This window comes from Phalacrocorax carbo, chromosome Z (genome assembly GCF_963921805.1).
Source record: "Phalacrocorax carbo chromosome Z, bPhaCar2.1, whole genome shotgun sequence".
Taxonomy (NCBI): domain Eukaryota; kingdom Metazoa; phylum Chordata; class Aves; order Suliformes; family Phalacrocoracidae; genus Phalacrocorax; species Phalacrocorax carbo.
Window position 1 is genome coordinate 51,137,882 of NC_087548.1, and position 24,500 is coordinate 51,162,381.

The 24,500-nt window shown below is 39.2% G+C and overlaps 1 protein-coding gene across 2 annotated transcripts in view; it reads left to right on the forward strand.

The window, feature by feature from the left end:
* Positions 1-1,138: 1,138 nt before the first annotated feature.
* Positions 1,139-24,500, forward strand: part of FBN2 (fibrillin 2) — a 183,263-nt gene continuing 159,901 nt past the window's right edge. For both annotated transcript variants that reach the window (XM_064437967.1, XM_064437968.1), the window contains exons 1-5: positions 1,139-1,994; positions 2,887-2,969; positions 6,618-6,716; positions 7,283-7,378; positions 9,747-9,842. In XM_064437967.1, coding sequence (XP_064294037.1) covers positions 1,753-1,994; positions 2,887-2,969; positions 6,618-6,716; positions 7,283-7,378; positions 9,747-9,842 — 616 coding nt within the window. In that variant the 5' untranslated portion in view covers positions 1,139-1,752. The remainder of the gene's footprint in view (positions 1,995-2,886; positions 2,970-6,617; positions 6,717-7,282; positions 7,379-9,746; positions 9,843-24,500) is intronic.

The window sequence follows — 24,500 nt, forward strand, 5'->3', positions numbered from 1 at the left end:
ACAGACAATATACACTTGGAGCTGAAAGGAACTGCTGCGTAGCTTTTTTTGTTTGTTTGTTTGATTTGGGGTTTTTGGTGGGTTTTGTTGTTGTTTGGTTTTTTTTAAAGACTGAGAAAAGCTTCCTGGTTGCCACAGTGTGCCATGGTTAGTATGGTAGGGTGCTCGACTGTACAGCTATAAATCAAAGTGATAAATCTTCTCCGATGACAAAACCAGACTGCCCTGTTGTTATCAGATTGACCCACAGGGAGCACTTGGGGACTTTCAGCAGAGACATGTGTTTGTTGCTTTTGTTTGCTTTTTACGGGTGGCTAATTATTCAGCATACCTAGGTAAATGCATGGTTTTGGCCCTAAAAAGTATGAAATTAGCCAAGCTGGGGTTTGGTTCTTTCTTTTTTCTTTTCTTTCTTTTTTTTTTTTTTTTTTTTTTTTTATTCATTTAAAGACGCTTACGTAGAGAGAAACAGCAAGAGGAAAACAGCAAGTAAAACGTTAAGGTGTGAACTTACAAAAATGACTTTTGAAGGAAACTGCAAAATATCACAGTTCAAAGCCTCCTAGCTCTTGGTGTTTCTTTCAAGTGTTTTGAAGAAATTAGTCAACCTGCTGGCGAAACGACCAAGGCGCGAGGCTAAAGCGAGACAGGCCGGCAATGAGCTCCGGCGTCAGACGCCCCTGGCTGGCATCCCCGGCCGGACCCCAGCCCGGCCCCGCGCCCACTCGCAGGGTGGGCGGGCGCGGGTGGCCCGGCCCCCTCCCACGCCTGCCCCCCGCCCCTGCCAGGCCAGGTGAGAGGCCCCTCCCTCGCCATCACCCTCACCCTGCAGCTTCAACAGGGACCGTTCTTTTGAACCCCAAGCGTTTTTTGCACGAAAGGGTTTTACTCATAAGTCTCCCCGCAAAGGCGGGACCATATACATTTCATGGCACATTTCCCAGAGATTTGGGAGGGAAGGGGGCGCCGAGGGAAAGCGCAGAATACCCTCTTGGGCCACCTCTACTTGCACCGCTCCCCCCTCCATGTGCTCCGCGCTCCCCTCCGCCCCCTCCCCCCCAGCCCCCGCCCCCGCCGCCCCCCCCGTCCCGGCACCCGCTCCGCTCCCCCCGGCTCGGCCCCGCGGCGCCAGCCGCATCCCGCAGCGCCCCGCACCCCGCGCCCGCGGAGCCGCTGCCCCCCTCCCCCCGGGGCGGCCGCAGCACCGGCCGGGAGGCACCGGCCCCGGCCCCGGCCCCGGCCCCGGCCCCGCCTCCTGGCCTCTCCCGCACCGCCAGCCAGCTGTAAAACCGCCCCTTGTGCTTGGCAGGGGATTTTGCTCTCCTCTCAGTCCATCTCGGCACATTTCTTGGGACGCGGTTGCTGTTAATTATCATCTTGTTCTTATTTTTTTTTTTTTTTAGGGAAATTCGACGTGGTTCTGTTGGATTTCCTTTTTTTGGAGGAGGAAAAGAAAAGCCCAACCAATTCAACTTTTTTTTTTTTTTTTTTTTTTTTTTACTTTTGCCCCCCTCTTTGGAGAGAGAGGAGGGGGGGATGCAACGTGGACCCCGCTGTTGGTATCACCGTGTCCCGCTGACTGCTGCGGTGGCAGGGCGGGCTGGGGAGGAGAGAAGAAAGAGTTTCTGCGGCTGAAGCCTTCTCCCGCGGAGGAGCGGAGCCGAGCCCCGCGGACGGCGGTGCGGGACAGGCACACCTCCCCCCGGCTCCTCGCCCGCCCCCGCCGCCGCTTCCCACCGGGGCAGCCGCAGGATGGGGAGACGGCGGTGGCTCTGGGCGCAGCGCTGCCTGCTGTGGCTGGGCTGCCTGGCGCTCTGGGCGCCGGGAGCAGCCGGGCAACAAAAGCCGCCGCCGGTTCGCCCTGCGGGACGAGCAGCGGGCGGCGGCACCCACCCCGCCGCCGCCGCCGCCGCGTACCGGGAGGACGGGGCCGGCAGCGCCGCCGCCGCCGCCGCCCGGGTCCGCCGGCGAGGACAGCAGGACGCGCTCCGCGGGTAGGGACGCCGGCGCCCGCCATCAAGCCTCCGCTTTCCGCGGCCCTGAAGCAGCCTCTTCCCCGCCGCCCCCCGGCCCCGGCCGGCGCCCCGCAGACCGCTCTCCGCCCCTCACCCCCACCCCCCCACCCCTCACCCCCACCCCCCCGCCTCCCCGCAGCCAGCCCCGCCTGCCCCCCAACCCCGAGCAGGGGGCTTCCTTTTCGCTTTGGGTACACCTTACCTTCCCGCCCCTCTGTATGACTAAGGGGTTGTGGCTAATTGAACTTGATATTTTGTCCTCGGCTATGAAATACGGTCTTTTAATTAGTGCGATTATATTAAAAGCAGACATTGTGTGGGGCTGCGTTACAGCTAACAGATGTACCACACGGGGCTTTTTATTCAAGCCTGTTGCAATATTGAGACACTTGGACGTTTGCTTTACTTCGGCTTCTACTGAGAAACTATGCAAAATCTGTTTTTCCTAGTGTTTTGGGGAGTTCTTGGTGATTTGAATTAGTTTATTGATCTTTATGACCAGTCAACCCTTCTGTCTTGTGTCAGATGGCAGCGTGAAGCCGATTTTTATAGCAAGACTTCGGAGACTGTATGAATGTAGAGCCAAACTTATCCCTTGCGTATCCTCAATAGTTCCACCAGGGATGAATGTGGAGGCCTGCTGTTGCCTACTCTGCCTCTCCTCTTTATATTAACTAGTTGAACTAATGCAAAATAAAATAGTGGAGGAAGATCTTGTTGCTTTGGGGAGGATTTTTGTAGACACGATTGCTCTATGCTTTTTTTGTTTCACGCGGCTGGTTTCATCCCTTGTGTGTACATAAAACGTTGGATTCTATTTACAATGATTTATATTTTTGTATATACATCTGTTTGTTTTTCTGTGTGACAGGCCAAATGTGTGTGGCTCTAGATTCCATTCCTACTGTTGCCCTGGATGGAAAACGCTCCCTGGAGGAAATCAGTGCATTGTTCGTAAGTGTCTGACTTCAAGTTTCTACTGCCCTGGGGTAATAATAAAAATAAATAAATATTCTCCTGTGAGTTACTGCTCCATTCAGTATGAGAAAATAGATTCAGTTCTGTCTTTTGTCTTATTTTTAAAAAGAAGAAAAAGAGAAAAAATATGGGTTTACGGGTCCATGTTTCTCATAACCAAAAGGTTGGCAAATTGTTGTATTTTCTCTGGTGTGTTTGTAAGATGCATGTCTCCACTTAGCTTTTTAAAAAGAAGACATGACAATGAAGGAAAAAGGAAAAAAGCCTTCCATAAATAATCAACTATAGTAACAGAAGAGAAAAGCCAAAAGGTCTTGATGTAAAGCAAATCAGATCTGAAGTTTTGTGAAACTTCTCTGCTAGGCTTGGAATTACAATCAAATGGAAAACTTTTTTACATCTGGGGTGCTTTTTCTCTTGCCTGTCACTTTTAGTTGTGTTTTAATAGCTATAAAGCCTGTAGACTCGGATTACTGCCTGGTCATAATAGGTACTGTGCTGACAGATGTGGCTGTTGACATGGCTTGGCAAAGAGGGAAAAAAAAAAAAAAAAAGGGGAAAATCTGCTCAAAACTCTGTTAGGGAACGTTGCCTACCTAGAAAGGATATAGAGAATTAAGTTGAATTTTCTGTTTGTTAGATAAAAGCTGATATTAGACACATGCTTCTTACAGTCCTTAAGTTTTAATGTGAGTCTGTTCCCACTCATCCTAGCCTGTAACCATCTCTTTTGTTAATAATTATGGTCAGCTTCAGAATTCAGGTTAAAGAATATATTGCCCTTTACGTAAGGAATAAAGGCCTTCATAATGCTCCATCTAAGAAACTGCAGGCATCCAGGACTAAACTAGGAAGGAATGGGTGGTAAGCCCTAAGATCTGCCAAACTTTTGGACTGTTGCCTTATGATTCAGGACGATCAGCGTGTTCACATCTATTCCTTTTACATAAATAGATTGGCTTTGCTAATATTTGTTAAAACTGTGCCATGCATCACTGATTTTCATCTCAGGTGACCTAGCATTTCCCAGCAAAGGCTACCTGTTATTCAGCGGAAGATGTTGATATCAATACCACTGCGGAATTAAGAGATGCTCCTCAAAATGTTCAGTTCACATTTATCCTCTCTTACAATACTGGCTTAAGTTAAATGTAAACTGGAGATTTTTTAATGCTTAAATTGTGACTCTCAATGCCTCTTAAAGACATCCATCTCAGGTCTCTTCATATCCAGAATAATCTTCGCATTACTGTTAATTTATGTTCATGAAGGACTTCTAGCTCCCGTTTACTTACTGGAGCTTAACTGCAGCTCTCTAACATTTTTGAAGGGTGAATGATTTTGCTAGACCATCTGAAAGATTGGCTGTGATTTGTATTTCATGTGAAGGTTTAAGAGCAGAGATTTCTATGCTCACATTAAACATTTGTTGAGGTGATGGTCCCTCTAGCTAGAGCTGTTCAGCTGGAGCAAGCCTTCTGTAGGGGATGGTGGACAAGCTAGCAGACTTCTTATTGGAGGTGTGTTGATTATAATTAGTGCAGATTGTCACTGGTGATTTTAAAGTATTATTTCATGAAGACAGATCTATGAGCTAGTGGTAGGTCAACAGGAAACTGTTCTGACCTTACAGTGTTTTCAGTTGATAAGGTGATGATGGTTGTTGGTGGTCTCTGACATATTTATGATTAAAAGTGATCTTTTATCTAAAAAGTAAAGGTCCAGTTGGGTTTACTTTTTCTTTAAAATAAACTGTACTGATGAAAGCATGTTTAGAATGTGCTTTCAGCTATAGGACTTTCAGTTGGTAAAAAATTATTCCCTAGCAGATCATAAACTGGCAAAATGGTCTAAATGTAGACCTCGCTTAATGAGGAGATTGAGCTGCATTCTGTAAAGATGAACAGTGATATAAGGAAAACAGACCTGTTCCTGCGTTTGTCAAGTGCTCTAAATCCAAGTCCCGTTTCTTACCTTTACGTCTGATAATGGAAAAAGTATGTTGTATCGGACAGTGGTCTCTAATTCAACTGAATAGCCAAATCCCACAGGTTCTTTCATCTCTCGTGTCTTCACATTTACAGGATAGTGGTAGAGGAATTTAACAATAAATGTAGATGATCCACATGGCATCTTTTTGATGCCCAAAGAGTGGTGTCAGTGGACCAGTAATGTGGTATTGTCTACCCCTCTCTCATAAATAAAATGTGACTTTTATCAAGGAGGACGTGGGTTTACAAAATCTGGTCTGGTTTGGTCATGTTTGGCATCAATACAGAGCTTCTGATTTGGTGGAGAAAGGGCAAAAGCGAGCATGTAAATTTTGCAGGGGTCATATTTGAATTTTATGATGGGGTAAGAAAACAATCTGCTTCCTTATGGGAGTTTTATCTCATTTATGCATGTTTTTCTAAATTAGAACTGGAGTGCAAACATTCTGGGAACGGTCTTATCTCCTCTTTCTTTTTTTTATGTATATGGCCAGGTGTTTTGGTGGTTTTTTTGTTTGTTTTTTTTTCTTTAATGTATATACAGAGTTTCTTTAGGTAGTCAGTATATTCTTGGCAAATTATCTGCTGGAGGTATGTGTTCCTCTTATAGTCCTTCACTGGAGATGCATCTTCCAGATTATTTGATTATCTCAAAACCCCAGAGTTATTTACAAAGAAACTGTGATTCATGCTTTTTTTTTTTTTCTTTGCAAGCTTTGTCTTGTGCAATATATGTTTTTTGAGGTCCTCCTGTGCCTCCTGGCTCTTAATGTTTCAGACTGTCTTTCGGTGCATTGGCTAATCCACCAGATTATTTAGATGTATTCATTTGGATCTCATCTAGGATCTGGATTTAGCTTTTAATTCTTTTCTGGGTCTGTTGTTCCTTTGTGCAATGGAGCTCCCTTGGCTGGTGAGTGAGAAGGGAAGGCACGATTTTGATGCATCAGGGAACAGCACAATGCCATGCACATTATGTACATGTAATTTGGTGTGGACAGGATTCCCTGAGATTTTTAGAAAGTTGGTTTCTGACTTGAGTACAGAAAACCATATTTAGGAAGACTACACAAAATCTGCGTAGCCCAGTGTTTGGGCATTGACTTCCCACAAAACAACTCTGTGTAAAGGAAGAATAATCTTAGAAAAAAGAGACCCTAAAATGCCTCTAAAATAGCAATTTTAAGAGAGAAGCCATACCATAAATTGGCATTTTTGATCTATATTGCTTATATTTATTCAAGTCTTGGATTCTTCATAGAGTTTTCTACCAGTCTTGTGGTCAAAAATCTATAATTTTAATAGTTTTACATTACTTGTGTAATAAGCTGGTATTTCTAATTAGGGAAGGAGTTAATTACCTCATTTCAGTGGTCAGACCAGTGTTTGAATGTGCCATATTTGATTCTGTTTGTCTTAAAATTTGCCAGAGATACTGATTATACCAAAATTCATAGTTTCATTTAACTTACCATTACTTTTCCATATATATTAACTGTCCAAATGAACTGAGCGTTCAAGTGTTGTGGTTTTTTTTTTTAATAATCTGTTAACGTACTTTTAGCTTTCTTCCCTGTAGCTTAAGACTAAGTTTACTGTTAATCACTGTCTTTTTAATTGTGTTGTTCCTCAGCAATTTGTAGAAATAGCTGTGGTGATGGATTTTGTTCCCGTCCGAACATGTGCACTTGTGCAAGTGGACAAATATCACCTACTTGTGGATCAAAATCTAGTAAGGACTTACTATATTTATTTTCATTAGAGATTTAATTTTAAGTAATTCTCTTTGAGTGTCAACTTAAAAATAACAGCTGTGCAAATTCACTAAAAATAACATAATTACTGCATGCATGCATGTAACTTACACTTTGCTATGTCTCTAGTTTTAGATAAAGTTTTATATACTGTGTGTGTTTACTCTGTGTGACAAGTTGAAAAAAAATTAAGAGATAATCAAGTTTAACTATAAATGTACTTGGTATTAATATTTTAATCAAGTCCGTTTTCTTAAAAAAGGGAGATTGTACAGCCTCCAAGATAATTAGAAGTTCTAAGTTGCTAAATATAGTCATGGAAAACTCTAAAAAAACCTCTTCATGGTTGCTTTAAAAATAATTGCTAATAGATACAGCTTGGACACCTTTGGTTACAAGAAAACATGAGTGTACGCTTAAATACATAGCATATATTGTACAAAGCTCGTATCTGCTTTCAGATGTCTTTGTTTTTATCCACATTTGCTTCCCAATGTGGTATTTTTCCTAACACTGGTATCTCTCTGCCTGCACTCCGCTGCAGTACAACAGTGCGGCATCAGGTGCTTGAACGGCGGCACATGCACGGACGACCGGTGCCAGTGCCAGAAGGGCTACGTTGGAACTTACTGTGGGCAGCGTAAGTAACTGCTCTGTTGCATCTAGAAAGCTAAAAAGGAATCCACCTGAGTCCTGCAAGTTAGTTTTCTTACTTTAGGTAGAGTAGGAAGATAAAAAAGCCAATATGCTGAAATATAATAAAAGTCTGTGAGGAATTTAGTGCTCTTTTGAGTATAGTGTTCAGCTGAAGGTCAGTTTGTGCATGAAGTGCATTTGTATTCCCTAAACTTCAAATTAGGGATTGAAATTAGCAAATAGTTTTGGAAAATCCTTTGGGAGCAATAGCGGTATACATCCCACTCTCCTTTTTACCAGATGATCACTAATTTTTCATTCTCTTTGATGAAGTTTCTCCGTCTCAGAAGAACAGCCTAACTGCTAGGTTAAAGCATGACTTTTTCTGTTTTCTACTGGACTAAGGAAAACAGTTAAATACAGTTCAAGCTTTTGGATACCTTTTTGGTTTGGCAGACAGGCTAGAAACTCAATTATTTGCACAGCTCTACCTGTCACGGTATTGTGTTTACAAGCTATACAAATTTAGCAAACAACAAAAATCCCTAAAGGCTGCAGGGATGAAGAAAGACTCAGAGTGTATTCTGAGGCCAGCTGGCTACTAATTAGCTGAGAAATTAATTTCTGAAGGTAGTCTGAAGGAACAAGAGACAAACAGAAGGCAGACTGAGTGGTGTGGAAGAACGTCCTTTTGTCTTAGTCGCTTTTGCAAATGCTGGAGAGCAGTCTTGTTCTTGCTTTGTTTGTATCTGAATTCTCTAAAATTTTAGGTAATAGTTGTAATCGTAAAATGTGTTCCTAGTCACAGTCATACTTTTAAGAGTTGCTGTCCCTTTCCTGCTAATTTTGAAGTATTGGGTCAACATCTGAATGCTCTCGGACAGGGCATATTTCTTCTGAAAAGGGGATTGAATTTTCAAGCAGTGGCTCTAAAACAGTCCAGAAGATCTGAACACACTGTGGAGATTGGTCTCAGTGTATAGGATAGTTAAAATTTCAAGTAAGATTGAATATTTGTCTTCTAGTCACAGTAGGGAATGAATGAATGAATGAATGAAAAAAGTAAATATGTCTTTATTTTCACTAAAATGTAATTGTGTCTTAAATCTTGTGAAGCTAATTGTCTCACTAAAGTGTCATTGTCCATTAATTCACTAATATAACACATGCGGAGAAGTGTCTTCATTTTATGCTTAAGATACGCATTCTCCATAAAAAGTAATTAAGTTTTGTATTTCTTGATAAGAAGCAAGGCTTTATCACATTTCCACATAACAGTATATTTTATGTTACCTATAGTGATATAAGGAGTACGCGAACAATTTTCCTAATCTGGAATATTCACCCTCTCTAGATTGCTGAGGTTCTTTTGCACTGGATACTCAAATATATTCCAAATGCCACCTTCAAACTGGGAGATCCTGCCTGGAAAGGCAGCCAAGAGACTTCTAGACCAAAATCTCATTGCTGTTGTTCAGAGCCACTTAAGAACGGTGGGGCTGTCCTTTAAGGTGAAATACTTTAATTTGGAACGTGGGCTAATTCCGAATAAGGCTATATGCCTGGAAGCAATGAGCCTGAAAATAGACAGATAGTTACTTAAAGCACTCTTTTAATAGTATTTTTCAACCTTGCTGAAGAACTGCCTTGCTTTCAAACTAAAAAGATTTCAGTGCTTTGGCAGGAGGCTTTGTCCTTAATTCACACCACTGAAAACAGCATGAGTTGGGTGCTCTGAAGTCCCACAACTGTGACGTACCTTCTCCATCTATATATATACAGTAGATTTATAGCCCCCCCAAATCATTTTATTTCTTGTTGGGATCTTTTAGGAAACACAGTTTTGGAAGGTACTTAAGATGAGGTGAGTTGGTAATTCTTTTCCCTTGCTCTGAAAGTCACTTCTCCCCGCAGTATTAACTCTAAGAGCTGAATTATCCATCTCTTGGACTCCCTAAACCTCCCTTCTTGAAAGGCTTGTTGCTGTTGTGGCTCAGTAGCACAATTTCCTGTGTTGAAAAAACCTCAGAATAGTGGAGTTTTTATCTGCTAACTTTGTTGATGGATATAAGTTCTTATGATTAGTGACTAGATCTGCACAACTGTTTAAAAATATACTTAAGTTGAACATCTGCTAAGAATCTGTGCTGAATATGATTGATTAAACAGCTGCTTGCAATTAGCATTAAACAGGTGCTAATGGAATCTGACTTGAACAATCATTGTTGGTGATGATGGGTAGAAAGGAGATCAGTTTTATCTTCAGGTGCAAAAAGGCAGAGCAGTTAAGAGGAGAAAATGTATTTTTGAATACTGCATATGGTAATCTTTGAAATATCTATAAAATTTAAAACTTTTTTTTGTTATTAAAGCTGTCTGTGAAAATGGCTGCCAGAATGGAGGACGGTGTATTGGACCTAATCGCTGTGCATGTGTCTACGGATTTACGGGCCCTCAATGTGAAAGAGGTAAAATAACTAAACAAGGAAGGAAATTATGACCAGTTCTATTCAACAATACAGTATGTACATATTTTATGCTGTGTATTTTCTGGCTGAGCCGGTAAGCTTCCAGTAAACGATTTCATATTTGTAATTTTAGAAAGTGTATTGCTTTTTAGACTGGTAGCCACATTTCAGTTGGCGAGTACAAACCTGTCACAACTCATAGGAATTGAAGCTGATTTAGGCTGCTTATTTTGTTCATACAAGACTTAAAAGATGACCTATCTTTTGCTCTCAGCTACATGAAATAACATTACAGCAAAATGGCCAATGGTGTTAGAACTGTGTAACTAATTGCTTTTCTGTATAACAACTCTTTCATAAGAGGAACTTGGGCATTTATTTCCTCTGGTTAGTTCTATCCTTAGGAGAAAGTCAAAGATGGAGCGAAAAAATAACCGGCTACTGTAATACTGAGATCAGTTCCTAAAACCACTGTTATTCAAGACAACATCTTGTACATGGTGTAACTTATAGTGCTTTCATGAATTGGGGAGTAAACTAGGATTTAATTTTAAAACTTTATGGAGAAATCCCTCAGTCGTCTTTTATGAGCTTAGACATCCTGACAAAGTCAGTTTTAATGATGACAAAACATCTTTAGCATTACACTGTGCAATTAGCACACAAATAATTAAGGCACTAAGTCCATATATAGTGATTTAGAATAAACCACATTTTTCCACTCTCAGAAATCTATACTTCTTGCTTTTTAACAAATCAGAGCATCATTTTAAAACCAAGACTCTGGAAATACAGTAATGGAGAACTGCTCAATATCAGATGTAATTGTAGAATGTATTCTGTGTGCATCAAACTGACAAGTGTAACCCGAGTTACTGTCTACTTAGAATGGATTTTTAATAAGTGGATATAGTGAGGATTGCTTATCAAAACAATAATGCTGTGCATCCTTTAGCATAAAGTTTTCAAGAATAACCAAAGATGATGCTGAAGACATTAGCAGGCATATTAATTTTTGTCTTTCTCCAAGTCGGTGTTTTCAAATAGAGGTTCTCATCAAAAAGGGTACTGAAGAACTGAGCAACCATAGTGTGAAATGCTGAATACTAGTACAGATTGTTATCTTATTCCTTTAAAATATTCAAAAGGTTGTCAGTACTAAAAAGGGTGCTGGGATCATTTTCATTAATAGAAAATAGAAAGTCACATTCTTACTTCACATTAGTAGTGGATGAGACACCCAGTCTGGGGAGAAGCAGACTTCTTAGATTGATAAAATAATTTAAATCAGAAGGGAACTCCACAGGCCATTTGGTCTAAATACCTGCTCAAAGCAGGTCTAGTTGGATCAGCCTGCTCAGGTCCATGTCCAGTCATGTTTTAAAAACCTTCAAGGATGGAGCCCTCCCTTGGACTTTCTCCAGTATATCCATTTCTTTCTTGTATTGGGAGTCCAAAACTGGACACAATACTCTGATGCAGTCCTGTAAGTGCCAAATGGAGGTGAAGGACCTGGCTTGGATGCCACACTCATTCTGATACTAACCATGCAGCCAGCCCTCTCTGCTGCGTACGCTGCTGCTTCCTCTTCAGGTTGTTGTCTACTAGGACCCCCATAATCCTTTTCTCGGAGCTGCTTTGCAGGCAGTTAGCCTCCAGCCTATGTTGTTCCATCAGGTTATTCCATCTCAGATTTAAGACTTCCTTTGCTTTTGTTGAACTTCATGACATAAATGTCCACCCTTTTCTTTTTTCTAAGCTGTGTGGATCACTCTGAGTAGCAGCCCTGCCCCTCCCGCCTATTGACTGGTGCCCCAGATTTCGTGTCATACACAGTCATGCTGAGTGTGTGCTGTTGTACCATCACCCAGGTTGTTAATGAAGACATTAAACTGTTAGTTGTCCCAGTACTCATCCCTGAAGGACTGTAGTAGTTTCCTGGCCTCTAGCTGGACTTTAATCACAACTTTGAGCCAGCAGTCCAGCCAATTCTCCACTCACCTTATCCTATTGTTCACTTATTTAGCCTTTATCTCACCCATACAGTCTCTCTATGGGAGCCTGTCTCAAAATCCTTGCTCAAATCAAGCAACGTCCACTGCCCTCTCCTTGTCCTAGGCACCAGTGACCTCAGGGTTGAAAGCAGTGATGACATTTGCCCTTCGTAAATCCATGCTGGCTGCACCCAAACACCTTCTTGTCATTGATGTGTTTAGAAAGGGCTTCTGAAGGCAATCCTGCGTAATTCTCTGCTTCAAATTCAGCTCTGAAGTGCTCAAAGCTATATATAAATTGTGAAAATATATTGTACTGTTTTTTTACATTTGTTGACTGTGAAATGGAAATAATTTCCGTGTAGATGAAGGAACTAAACCAAACACTGAAAAAGCAGGAGTCTCTATTTGCTATTCCAGGCTGTTTTGTATACCCACTAGATGTCACAAGCAACAGAGAAATGTAAAGGATGAATTTGTTTCTTTGTCTCTAATGGCTTGTTACTTTCATTCTTAAAACCAGATTTACAGACTTCTATTCATTGCTGTTGGTTTAGGGTTTTTCTGTTACATGTTACATCCAGCCCATTCTCTGTAGCCGCTTCTTATGAACCAAGCGCAAGGACTCAAATCTTTTGTACTTTGGTTAGCGGGGAAGTAGGAACCATTCTGTTAAAAACTGTTAATATTTACATCCATTTTGAGAAATATGTCTTTGTAGAATGCACACCTGCCTTCTAGCTAAAATAAGAGACTACCAAGTCTGTCACTTTAGGATGGATTTTCAAGGGATTGGACAATGTTAAGTTGCTCTATAGTTTGAGCCTTCATTCAGATGGAGCTTATTTGTCCAAATTCAACAGTCTAAGCTATGTATCCAGGATGGATGTTACTTATAGCTGAACTATAACATGATAGAATTGTAATATTGCAAATTCATTTCTTTCTCTTTTAATTGATTGCATTCAGATATTTCTTTTATTTATTGCCAGACAACTTGGTAAGCTTGCTCTTTGTCCCAGATAGAAGCAGTTGTTCCTGGTTGAGATTTGCCTCTATTCTCTGATTAGATTCAGGACTATGGAATCATGTTAATATATATAACAGACTCCAGCTGTGATGATGGCTCAGATTTTTTAATAACGATGCTCATATTTTGAATAGGTTGACTTGTTTAAAAGATTTTAGAACATATGGGTATTGTAACTTAACTTTTGTGCTGCTGAAAGCATTGAAGTTTGCTTTTTTTACTATTCATTGTGAAACTTTAAACTACAGAATTCAAGCCACGTAAAGGAATTAAACACCAGTGTTTTGGCATCCATATTTCTTAGTTGTCCTTGAAAGTCTTAGACTTTCAATTCTATGTGTAGAATGCTATTGGTTATATGAGATTTAAGTTACATTACATGGTTATTTGGAAACTGAGTTGTTATAACTAAAAGTTTACATTTCCTTAGTTGAAGTTGGAGGTAGTAAGCCAAATTTGCTTCTGTCACTGTCACAAAAATATACCATGTATTTAATATAAATAATTGCATATATAATTTGAATATCTAATATAATATATTTTTACAACAGTGGACAGGGCTAAGTAAAATTTCACCTAGCTCTTATCTAGGTGTTGCCTAGACTTTCTCATATTAAAAAAAAAATAAATCTATTAATTTATTGTACTATTATTCAGTTAAAGAAAGGGGACTCCTGTAGTATATCTCGGTAATGACTATTAAAAAATCTCCAATCTAGTAACCATAAATGTTAATGTTTTATTCTTTATATCGGCTGGAGTACATGAAAAAACTGTAAAAGATACCTTAAATGTCTATTATGTTCAATAGTAATTTGCAATTTACACTTTTAACCTAATAAGAAGTTTCTGCTTTCCAACAAAATGCAGAAGGCAATGGTTTCTTCATTTGTTGGTTGCAATAGTTGCCTGTGATATTTTACAGTAAGAAATGCCACTGTAGTTTAATTTTAAACTGAGTTTAGCAACAGTTCATAACTCTCTAACTAAAATTTTTATAGTTTAAAGTTACGTGAACTTAATCACATCAGAGTTATAAGAGGTTTTGTTTTGTTATTTTTTTACATCGTTGTGTTTTAAATGCATACTTTTTATTGTTCTGTAGATTAAGTTCTTTTAAATCAGGTATTTTCTTCCTAATATAGAACATATGTAGCTTTCCTTCAGATTGGCCTCCCAGCCTCAGTTATATGATAAAACGTGACTGCTTGTTCAGCTATCTGGGCTCCGAGCAGACTAATTTCCGGGCTGGAGACAGGAGGCTGAGCAGTTACTAATGACTGGCATGATTACAGTATTTAACTTGAGACTTGCTGCTGGGTTAACAAGAAAGCAGAACCTGTTTGGGAGCTTGTGCTTTTCTCTTTCTGCTACATACAATGACCCTTTATATTTCCTATCAAAGTCTGTTCTTCTGGTTGGCTTCTTGTCTTTGATTTGTATACACACAAGGCTCAAGCATTTGATTTTGTCTGGTTTGTTTTGTGGGTTTTTGTTCCTTTTTTTATTTAAGAAAAAATAGATGTTTAAATTTTGCTGTTGAATTTTTACCAGTGAAAATTAATTGGGGGAAAAAAAACCCAACAGGTTGATTAAGAGGCCTCATCCTTAGTTGTACACCTACAAGCATTTTTTCCTAGTATGACCAGTTTCTTTGGTCTCTTGAGACTGAGCAAATGATATTTGTATTACTGCACTTGACCTGTCCATTTTTTAATTGATGATCTGTAGAGGTATGAAGCTGTGGAAAACCAGTGATGTTTTCTTCCTTCTTTATCATGGATTAAAGGGAGGAAGAAGCAGTGGGGAAGGAGAATCCTCTCAGTGATCTAAGTTTGCCTTCATCCCATGTGAAAGGAGAAAGAACAGTACTTGATTACTCCATAAAAGTGTCTTATAATGGGAAGTGAAAGTGTTTGGGCTGAGTAGAAATGCATAGCCTGGGAAGAATATCCTTCTGAAGAAGGGAGGGGATTTGAGATAAAGCTATCAATCTTAGGCAAGTTAGAAAAAAGGAAAAATGAATAAATATAATAGTTGAATGTAGCATAAGAACTTCTGAAAGGGGGTAGCTTTTGGGTTGCTCTCAGGAAAATTGCTGCTATTGTCTTAATGTGTTTGTTGCATCTGGTGTTCCCAGTACAAGTGTTGGGATACATTCTCTGACTGTCTGAATTTTGCAATTTCTGTCTGTCAAAGGAGTTGAAAGCTGGTGCCTCATGACAGAGGCAGTAAATCAGTGGTGGGGGCAGTTGCCTCCCTATGGGTTCTTACTGGGTTGATAGGGAAGGCTGTGCATAGATGCAGCCAGGTAGTCTGTAGAAACCCTCCTCTGTGCAAGGCAGCAATTTTTTATGCCAGTTCTGCAATGCCTACAAGAACTTGGCCCATGCAATTGAAGAGTCCTAGGTGGGACAGCAACAGAGGAAGTGAAGTGTCCTTGGCGGCTGGAGAGCAGGATGTTACAGAATATAGTGAAAAAGGTTTGAGGCAGGGAATGTAACTGAAATAGAGGTTCATTTTGTGGGGTAGGAGAGCATACATCTAACACTATATTTGAGATCAGGAAAATAAAAAATTTTTCTTACTCTATGGGAAAACAATCAGTGATGATCCTGTGTCTAAGGACAATAGAAGAAAAACGGGAGAAAGAAAATAAAGGTTTTTTTCAAGCAGGGAAGAAGTTGAAGAAGCTAATCAACAGCACAGAGAAAGGCGTGGAAGGAAGCAAAAAGCTTTCTCAGTGAAAGTGTTAATAGTGTATAGTAACTGAGGCAAAAGAAGAAAAGAGCAAAGAAAACAACTGAAGTGGAGCTGTACTGAAGAAACTAATGGGTACTTAAAAGTTTTAAAGATATTTTGGGATAATACATATGAATAAAATTAAGCTTATATAGCGAACTGACACAATTTTATATACGACTCAATACATCTCAAATATATTTCTATAATAAAACATACAACTCATTTAGTCTATAGTGCTGCTGAAGATGCTTGTGTGTGCTTAAGCTGATAGTGATCAGGTGTAAACGAAGCAAGGAGGGAATTAAATTCTTTAAGAAACTTCTTTTTCCTCTGACAGGTATTCAAAAGATCCTTTAACTTTGCACAACTTTTCCATATCTGTTAATGTCAGCAGTACCATGAGAAGAAGTGAAAACCTTTTGGCGTTGTATTCAGATCTTGCATATTTGGTTTTAGCCCTGTAATCTCATAATCTGCAGAACTTCTTGCCATGGAGGCTATGACAGGTTATGTTCAAGAGGTTTCCTGTCTGCCAGCCGTGGCGTCCTGCTGCATGAGCGGTTATAAAAGAACCTGTACTTTTTTTCCAGTTGCTTGGTTTATTTTAGCAGTTCCCCAATGATTGTAAACTTTGTTCAGGTGCTTAACATCAAAAATGCTCTTTTGATCAATGAGCTCTTCTCTTTTTGTAGGACTTGTGGGAATGTAACTTTTTAGTTTTGCTGGTTTTTGCTTTATAGTGGCTACTATTAGCCTGAACTGAAATAGAGGTTCTTTATGTGGGATAGGATGTGTGTGTGTATACATAGTGGGTCCCTGCTCTGAAGAGCAGACAAAGGAAGTATTATTACTCTCTTCCCTGCCCCCAAGACAGGCTGGGGTACACGAGGTTGTTACTTGTTGAAGGCTGAGCAGGGAAGCTTCAGCACACTTAGCAATCAACCAAATATCCTGAGTTTCAGACTTAGGTTTTAACTAAGGGGGTCATCCTGCCTGTTTTACTAAGGTGGCATAAGACTGTTGAATTTTTAGAATTTTGTGTGCTCTAGGAGTCAGTATAAATGAAAATGCAGGGCATTTTAGGAGAGGGCAGGAAAAAAGGAAAGCAATAAGATTAAATAAAAAATTACTAAATTCTGCTTTCAAATATCAGCCAGCATTATTCTTTTCTTCTTGCTAAAGGGCCATGTGTACTGTGTCTTTTTTTATTTTAGTGCACAGTAAGTGGAATACTTACCTGCTAAACATCAGTTTAATTCATTTTCAGTCTGCTTTTAGCCATTGGGAGGTGGAGCATATGGTCTTGAGATATGTTCTACAAGGTCATAAAGGAGTCATTCAGGGCCTGCTGAGTGAAGAAAAAAACTATTATCTCACTGTAGCATAATCCAACTACATGGTCTAGTTCACAGTGGGTGTTTGTCACCGTTGGGGTAAACACAAGAGTTACATCATCAGCTTGAAGTCTAGTTTAACCAAAATCAATTTAATTAATTTAACTAAAAATAAGTGGTAGTTTAAAACTCTACAAAATTGGAACACCCCTGGAACAGGCTTCCCAGGGAACTGATTAAGATGCCATCCCTGTAAGTGTGTGGAAGACATGTAGATGTGGTGCTTAGGGATATAGTTTAGTGGTGGCTTTGGCAGTGCTATGTTAATGATTGGACTCAATGAACTTAAAGGTCTTTTCCAACCTAAATGAGTCTATGATTCTATGAAACTGTGAATCTTGCTAAAATTTGCAATTTTCACCATGCTTTCCTACTTAATTTTCTCAATTTTCTGTTAAAAAAAGTGTGTCTCAGCTTTTTCCACACATAGCACACATTTGTTTATAAGCAAAATGCCACAGTGGTGGTGGTATTTTTTAAAAAAACTTCAGTTTAAAATAAAAAAAGCACACCTCTAATTTCTTTTGGAGACAGTAAGATATAACAACTGCAAATACCTGCAGCAATAAAAGGTAAACTTTACCTGACAGGTAAGTACCTGGTTCAGGAAAATAGGTCAGATTATCTGTGTTAGAAGAACCTGCTAATTATTTTCCTGTTTTGTTTGTGACTAGAGGTGTTATCAGATGTTTATAATACATATAGTTAAGTGCAGTCCCTGTTCAGATAACTCCTTTTCCTCTACAGGTTCAGACTTGTAGATATTTGCATACATTAATCTTGATGGATTACAGTAGTTCTGAAGGGCAGATACAGAAAGCTGCTTTCATGCTCTTAGATATCATTACCTACTAAGCTTACTGGACTCTGGCACTATATTACCTGTTTTTGCCATCCATTTTGATCACCAATACAAGGTTTTCAGACTTTCCTTCCGTTACCTTTCACAAGCTGACAATAACTATTTAAAGCATTTACCCCCCCAAACATGTCTACGCTGTCTGTTTTTATTTGTTGTTAGCAGGTATTGGCAAATTTCTCTCTTCTTGCTGTGCAAGAAATTTAATATTCTGCAGTTTTAAAAAAAGACATGGATAATGCTGAGCACGCCATTGGCAGTAATGAATGAGAAAGTTGTGTAATTCGAGTCAGTGTCTTTCCCTTGCTTCCCTCATGTCCTTCCTTTGGGCACTTCAGGATGTGATGATTAGTATTCCTTCCTGCTTGCTCCCTTTTCCTCTGGTTGCATTATCATAGCCTGTTAGATAAGTGTCTAGCAGTGGGCACAGCAAACAAAGTCACTTTATGCTAGAATGCTAATAATACACAGCATATACTTGTAAGTTACTTGAATAATTCTCACAATGAGTGTAGTACATGTTGTCCCTGAACAAAGAAGACCAAAGCTGGTTATGCTGTCTTGGACAGAAATTATCATGGTAGCAGACTTGGTGAATTTGAACCTACAGCTCACAAATGCAGTGGCAGCACAATCATTTCAGTAACAGCTGAAGTCTATGTCAGGGATCAAAGCGCCATTGTACGAATCAACTGAATAAAGATAATCTCTGGTCTGGAGAGTTCCTGTGGCCTGTTACTACAGAACAGAAGAGGGAAGGATGCTTAAACTGAATATGGCCCTTTATGGGAAGCCAGCAGTAGTAGGGAACCATATCTTTTAAAAGGATGTGATGTGACTGGAGAATGGGTTTCTTCCTTTCCTTTTGCGGAGAAATCCAACCTTTCAGGGAGCAGATAGCTATGGGCGTCCTTAGTTCTGAGTAACTTCTGCACAGCATAATTTATCAGCAGTAGCCCCTGCCCACCTCACAATTCCAAAAGCTCATAGAAACTATCTTGAGGTGTTACAAGTTCCTCCAGAGCTGAATCTGGAGAGGAAAGAAAGAAAAAAAGAAAAAAGGCCTGAAATTTGAACGATGCGATGTTGCTATCCATGAACAGTAAGAAACAGGCTTGGAGGGGGGAAAGTAAAAATCCTTCAATGAAGCAGCCTTGTAACTTTTTACTGTGGCTGGTTTTGAAGCACTTGAGACCTTTAATACTTCTCAGTTAGTTCACGCATATGCTAGGTAAGTACTAAGGTGTTGTAGATATGGGTTTATTACACTTTGTGTTAGAAATACAAAGCAGAAATTTTATGCCTTTAAACTAGGTCTACTAAAAGAAGATGAAAATATAGGTTTGAATAACCTCTTCCAAGAACTTGAGACTTTTTCACTAGAGTGAAATGGAGCTCTCTTGCAACTCAGACACAGGAAAAGCTTCTTTGCTTTAAGTCAGTGTTTAAAAGGGAAGCACTGTAGCTACACTGCTCTAAGCTATGGAGTGAAAGAATGAACCAGAGGACTTGTTAAAGTTATACTCTAGCAAATAGATACACCTTCTCCATATATATATTTTTAAAATCTATATTTGAAAGCTAGTGTTTACTATTACCTGCAGGAGGAACAAGTCCAGGAGAGCATAAAATATTGGTTTCTTATGTGTGAGGACTTAGACTGGGTTATGTTCTGCATCTAGAGATTGATCACTGAAAAGTAAAACAAGGGTCTGATACTGTAGAGCAATGAATCAAAATCATGAGTGGGAAATATGTTGCATAAGAGAGGGAGGATGATGCCTTTGGAAAATTCTGCCTAGTCTCATCTTTTCCTCAGTGAAAATTTTACTCTACCAGACGGACTAGAATAAAACTTTTTTTTTAATTAATTGAGGGGTGAGACTCCAGGAGCTGAGCAAACCCATGATGGCTTTTTTAGAGTTTTAGAAGAAAAAAGTACTTTCTTCAGAAAAAATTAGGAAAATTATTTATTTTATTAAAATAATTAATTTGTAATATATCCAGGAAAAAATCTGGAGATATTTGCAGAATGTCTAGATAAACTGGAGATCACAATAAAATTGAGACTCTTGTTAACAGGGATTGTCTTTAACAAAGAAAGTGCAGGGCCCCCTGAAATATTCAAGTGAATAGCAAAGCTTTTGTCAAATTCAGCAAGTGCCAATATAGGCATTGTAGGCAAATTTTATAATTAGAAAAAAAGCAGAAATAACTAAAATTAAAGATCCCTGTTCTGAAGTTCTGTAAAAATGAAGAAAAAGTTAAGTTCTTTGCCTTTGTGACTATAGAATGTATTAGGACAAATTAGACAAATAGATGCACTGATAAATTTACAGATACTGTGTTAGAGGATACTTGAGAGATCCTCTGGAGAATTCAGGAACCTTGAAAGTTGTTTATTTCTATAATGGCTACAAATGTTTGAAATTTTGTTGGATTTCTGTATTGCTTGTAAGTACTTGTGTAAAACTTGAAAAAAATGAAAAAAAACCTTGAAAAACTCTACCCATAACGAGATCCTGCTGAGGTGTAATTTGAAACACTTTTCATGGTGTATAGAGCCTTATATTATCCAAGAACATTAGATGAATGAAAAGAAGCTCTTGAAAATTCCTGGAGAGGAAGCCACTGTGTTGGGGAGAGCTGTACAAAATCAGACTGAAGGGGCAGTTTAGTCTAGGATCCTGTTGCTGCCAGTAGCCATCTGAACAAGAGAAGTGGCATTTCCCCAAGTGTTTTCCCAGGGTCAGATAATTTTGTAGCTCAGGGCTTTTCTGAGCACGTGGCATTGTAATAATTTTTAACAGCTTATCATTTATTTTTCTGTGGTGCTTGTGACCAGCTTTGTTTGTCCCTTTCCTCACTCCTGTGATCACTTAGGAATACCTGAATTGGGGTAAGTCCCAGCATACCTTCCAGTGTGAAAAATAGTCACGTACTTCCCATTTCCTTTTTCTTTCTTCCTAACCATGTAAGGAAATTCCCTCTTACTTTGTGCCTTGTTTTCTTGAAGAGGCTATGGTTGAGGTCCTTCAGATATCCCACTAGACTGCATCTGCTTCCACCTAAGTAGGTGTGTTGATTCATTAAGGAACTACACTGGGTATATAGGATTTGATTTTTCTTTCACAAAAGCCACATTGATTCTTCCACAGTGCTATACTTATCAGTATTCCTACATCAGGCAAAACCTAGCTGTTTTAAAAAAGGAGGCTTATGGCATACTTCTTGACTCTGAATGTTTTTTAAATTCAAATTAGTGTGGGGACAGGTTTAGAAATGGAAACTATGGAAATTCAGCAATTTCTTGCTTTTTTTGTTAATGTGAAAGTTACACAAATCTCTGTTAATTTGGTAATAAAGTAATGTTCTGGCTCTGTGGGGTCTACATCTTTTTACCCTCTGTCTTAATCTGCTTCATTGGCTTATGTTCATTGTCTGGTTTTTAAACTGCAGTCATGGATTCTTTTTACAGAAACAAATAGTCTTCTTAGGTCTGCTCCACTTCCTCCAGTTCTTCTATAGGATATATTTTATTGTCATTAATACCAAGTTTTGAAAAGAAGTCTTTAAATTGGAAGTTTTACTTGTCCTTAGAATTCAGCAATAAAACGCAAGAACAAGATTTTCACTGTTTTCCAATCTAAGTTTTGTGAAGATTTTCAAGTCTTGATTGGGTGAATCAAAAAGTAGTTTTGTCTCCCACCCTTATTCATTGACCTGCATGCTGACAGCATCCACAAAAACCAACTATTGTAAATATGGGAACTGGATGGAGGCTGTCAATCCAAAGATGCAGTAAAGCAAACCAAACGGATCTAGTGGTGAGTTGACCCCGCATTGCAGGTAAGCCCCCATGCAGCTACTTGCTCACTCCCATGCAGTGGAGCAGGGGAGGGAAACTAAAGGGCAAAAGCTAAAAACTCATGGGTCAAGAGAGAGTTTGATAGGTGAAGCACGGTGGTGCATGCAAGCAAAGCAAAATAAGGATATTGACTCAAAATATTGACTACTTCCCATCAGCAGGGAGCTGTTAAGCCATTTTCTGGAAAGCAGGGTCTCAGCATGTGTAACAGTTACTTAGAAAGACAAATGGCATAACCACAAGCATCCCCTATTCCTCCTCCTTTCCCCCAGCTTTTCTTGCAGAGCATGAAGTCATATGGTATGGAATATCCCTCTGGTCAGCTTGGGTCCACTCCTGGCCTCTTGACCACCCCCAGCCTACTCACTGGGGAGAGCAAAGTGGGAAAAGGATAAAGACAACCTGGACACTGTGTGAGCACTGCTCAGCCATGGCCAAAACATCGATGTGTTCTCCACACTGTTTTAGTCACAGATCCAAAACACAGCACTTCTACCAGCTGCTGTGAAGAAAATTAACTCCATCCCAGCCAGGCCCAGTATACCTCCCAAAAAGTTTCTCAAACAATATAGATTTACAGTAGATATTTTATTTAAGAAAGTAAAGGAGTGGATAAGAATTTCCCAGAATTCAATTTTACTTGACATTCACATTAATTTTTGAAATTCACATTAATCAACTTAAAAATCTAATTATCGGTTCAGCAAACTGAAAATAAGTCATAATGCCGTCACTATAGGACAGATCTCACTGAAGTTTGGTACAACAGTTTTGTATGATTCTATGTTAAGGATTGATGTCCTGGATTGTTTGTCCTGTGTTCGCAGTTTCAGATTGTGTCGTAACTACAAATCTGATAGTGTTGTGTGCATGATTTTCTTACATTTATATGCAAAATGAATCATTGAAGGGGATGTGTGTGTGTGAGCTTTGTCATTCCAGTTTTTACCACATGGCAGTTCATCAGAGTTCTCTTATAAAAACAGGTGAGAGAACAGTGAGAAAAGCTGCTTTTCTGACAGTAGTGAAATAATGGCATTCTACACATTTTTACAAGTTTTCAAGGCTATGTGAGGCAATGTCGGGCCTTTTGTCCTTCATCTAACTTCCGGAACCCCTACTGAGTTTTGCCATACCCAGGACACTTCCTAAATGATTTTGTGAACATTTATCATAATTGTTCAACTTACATAACTCGTTGATTGTTCTATGACCTGTCTAGAATGGTGCTAGCGCATTTCATCTATGGCATTAGATATTGATGAATAACTGCTCTGAAGCATCATAAGCCTTCTTGTTCTTTTGGCATACCAAAATGGTGCAATGCCGTTTGCCCTGAGCAAATGTTTGTCACCCTTTTCATGTGTGGCTTTAATGCCAGTGTGGCCTTAAATCAATATAGGAAATGCATAAATAATTCCATAGAGTTGTTTCAACAGAAATAAACATATATTTTCCTTAGAGTAAAACCAGATTTTGATTCCATGTTGTTCATCATATACACTCATTGAGGCTGCTGTGACATGGTTTTTGTGTGTTTGCAAATGACAGCTGTTGTTTAAAGAACATAATTTTTTAACCTGGAGGGTTGCATTTCCTCTTTTTTCCCTTTTCAAAAAGTTTGAGTCATTCAACCTGTAAAACAGGAATAATACCATATAACCGATTGCGTAGGATAACAACAACAAATCAGTGGGTGTATGCATGCTAAGATTAAAATTATTTGAAGGGATTTATTTAATAATTCATATAGTCACAGAAATTATCATAATTTGAAAAACAGTCTCAGAAGAATTAACTGCATTGTGTTTGTTGTTTGGGAAGAAGCAAGAACATGGCCAGAACAAAAAATGTTGCACAAAGCATGTAACTGACAAATATTTTATCAAAATTATGAAAAAGAATGTTTGACAAGAAAGGTATTTGCCATGAGCCCTTTGGGAGGACACTGTTTTTACCTCCTTTAGAAGTTGCATGCTCAGTCTGGTTTGCTTAGTAATTCCTTCCAAAAAGACAATGAAGGTTCTAGTGGTCTGGATTTTCCGGATGTTCTAAATGCTAGGAAGGGAAGATATTCTTTGCTCAAGTTTCTTAGTTAAAGGCTTGAAATTTTGTAAATGATAGATAGACATCGATGACGTATCTATCTTTCCATACAATGGAAAGCAAAGTGCTAGCAGAAATCTAAAGAGGCTTAATTTATTAGTATTAACTGAGTCGATAACAATAAAATGTAATTTAATTGTAATTGATATTTAGATTAAATGTTATTGGATCAATATTAAATATGTTTCTAGTATAGTTATAGCTTTTCATGGTCTAGCAAAGCTAGAAGAAAACGATGATGTTTTCAGGCAAATATGTCCTTAGGAACACTGTTTTGTAAAAGGTTGTGGTGGACCTTTTTTTTAGATGACTCTTTGTAGAGAAGATCTTTCATTATTTCATCGCTACCTTAAATTAGTCAGCTAATAGCCAGTGGTATGCAAAGTGTTCACAGCATGAAAAGCCCAAAAGAACAGCAAAGGAAAAGTCAATGGAAATAACAAAAAAGTAGAGGTTGAAATATTCCTTGTGAAACAATAAGCTGTTGAAAACAGTGGAAGGAAAACAGTCAGGAATGAAATTGAATAGGATAAAAGCAGCAAGGGTAAATAGTAAAATGGTAAAATCTGCAACAGGCAGGGCTTGACAAAAAGCATTTTGTTGAGCCTCACAGAAAATAAAGACACTAGTGCTTAAGGTCAGTTTACAGCCAAGTTTCAACA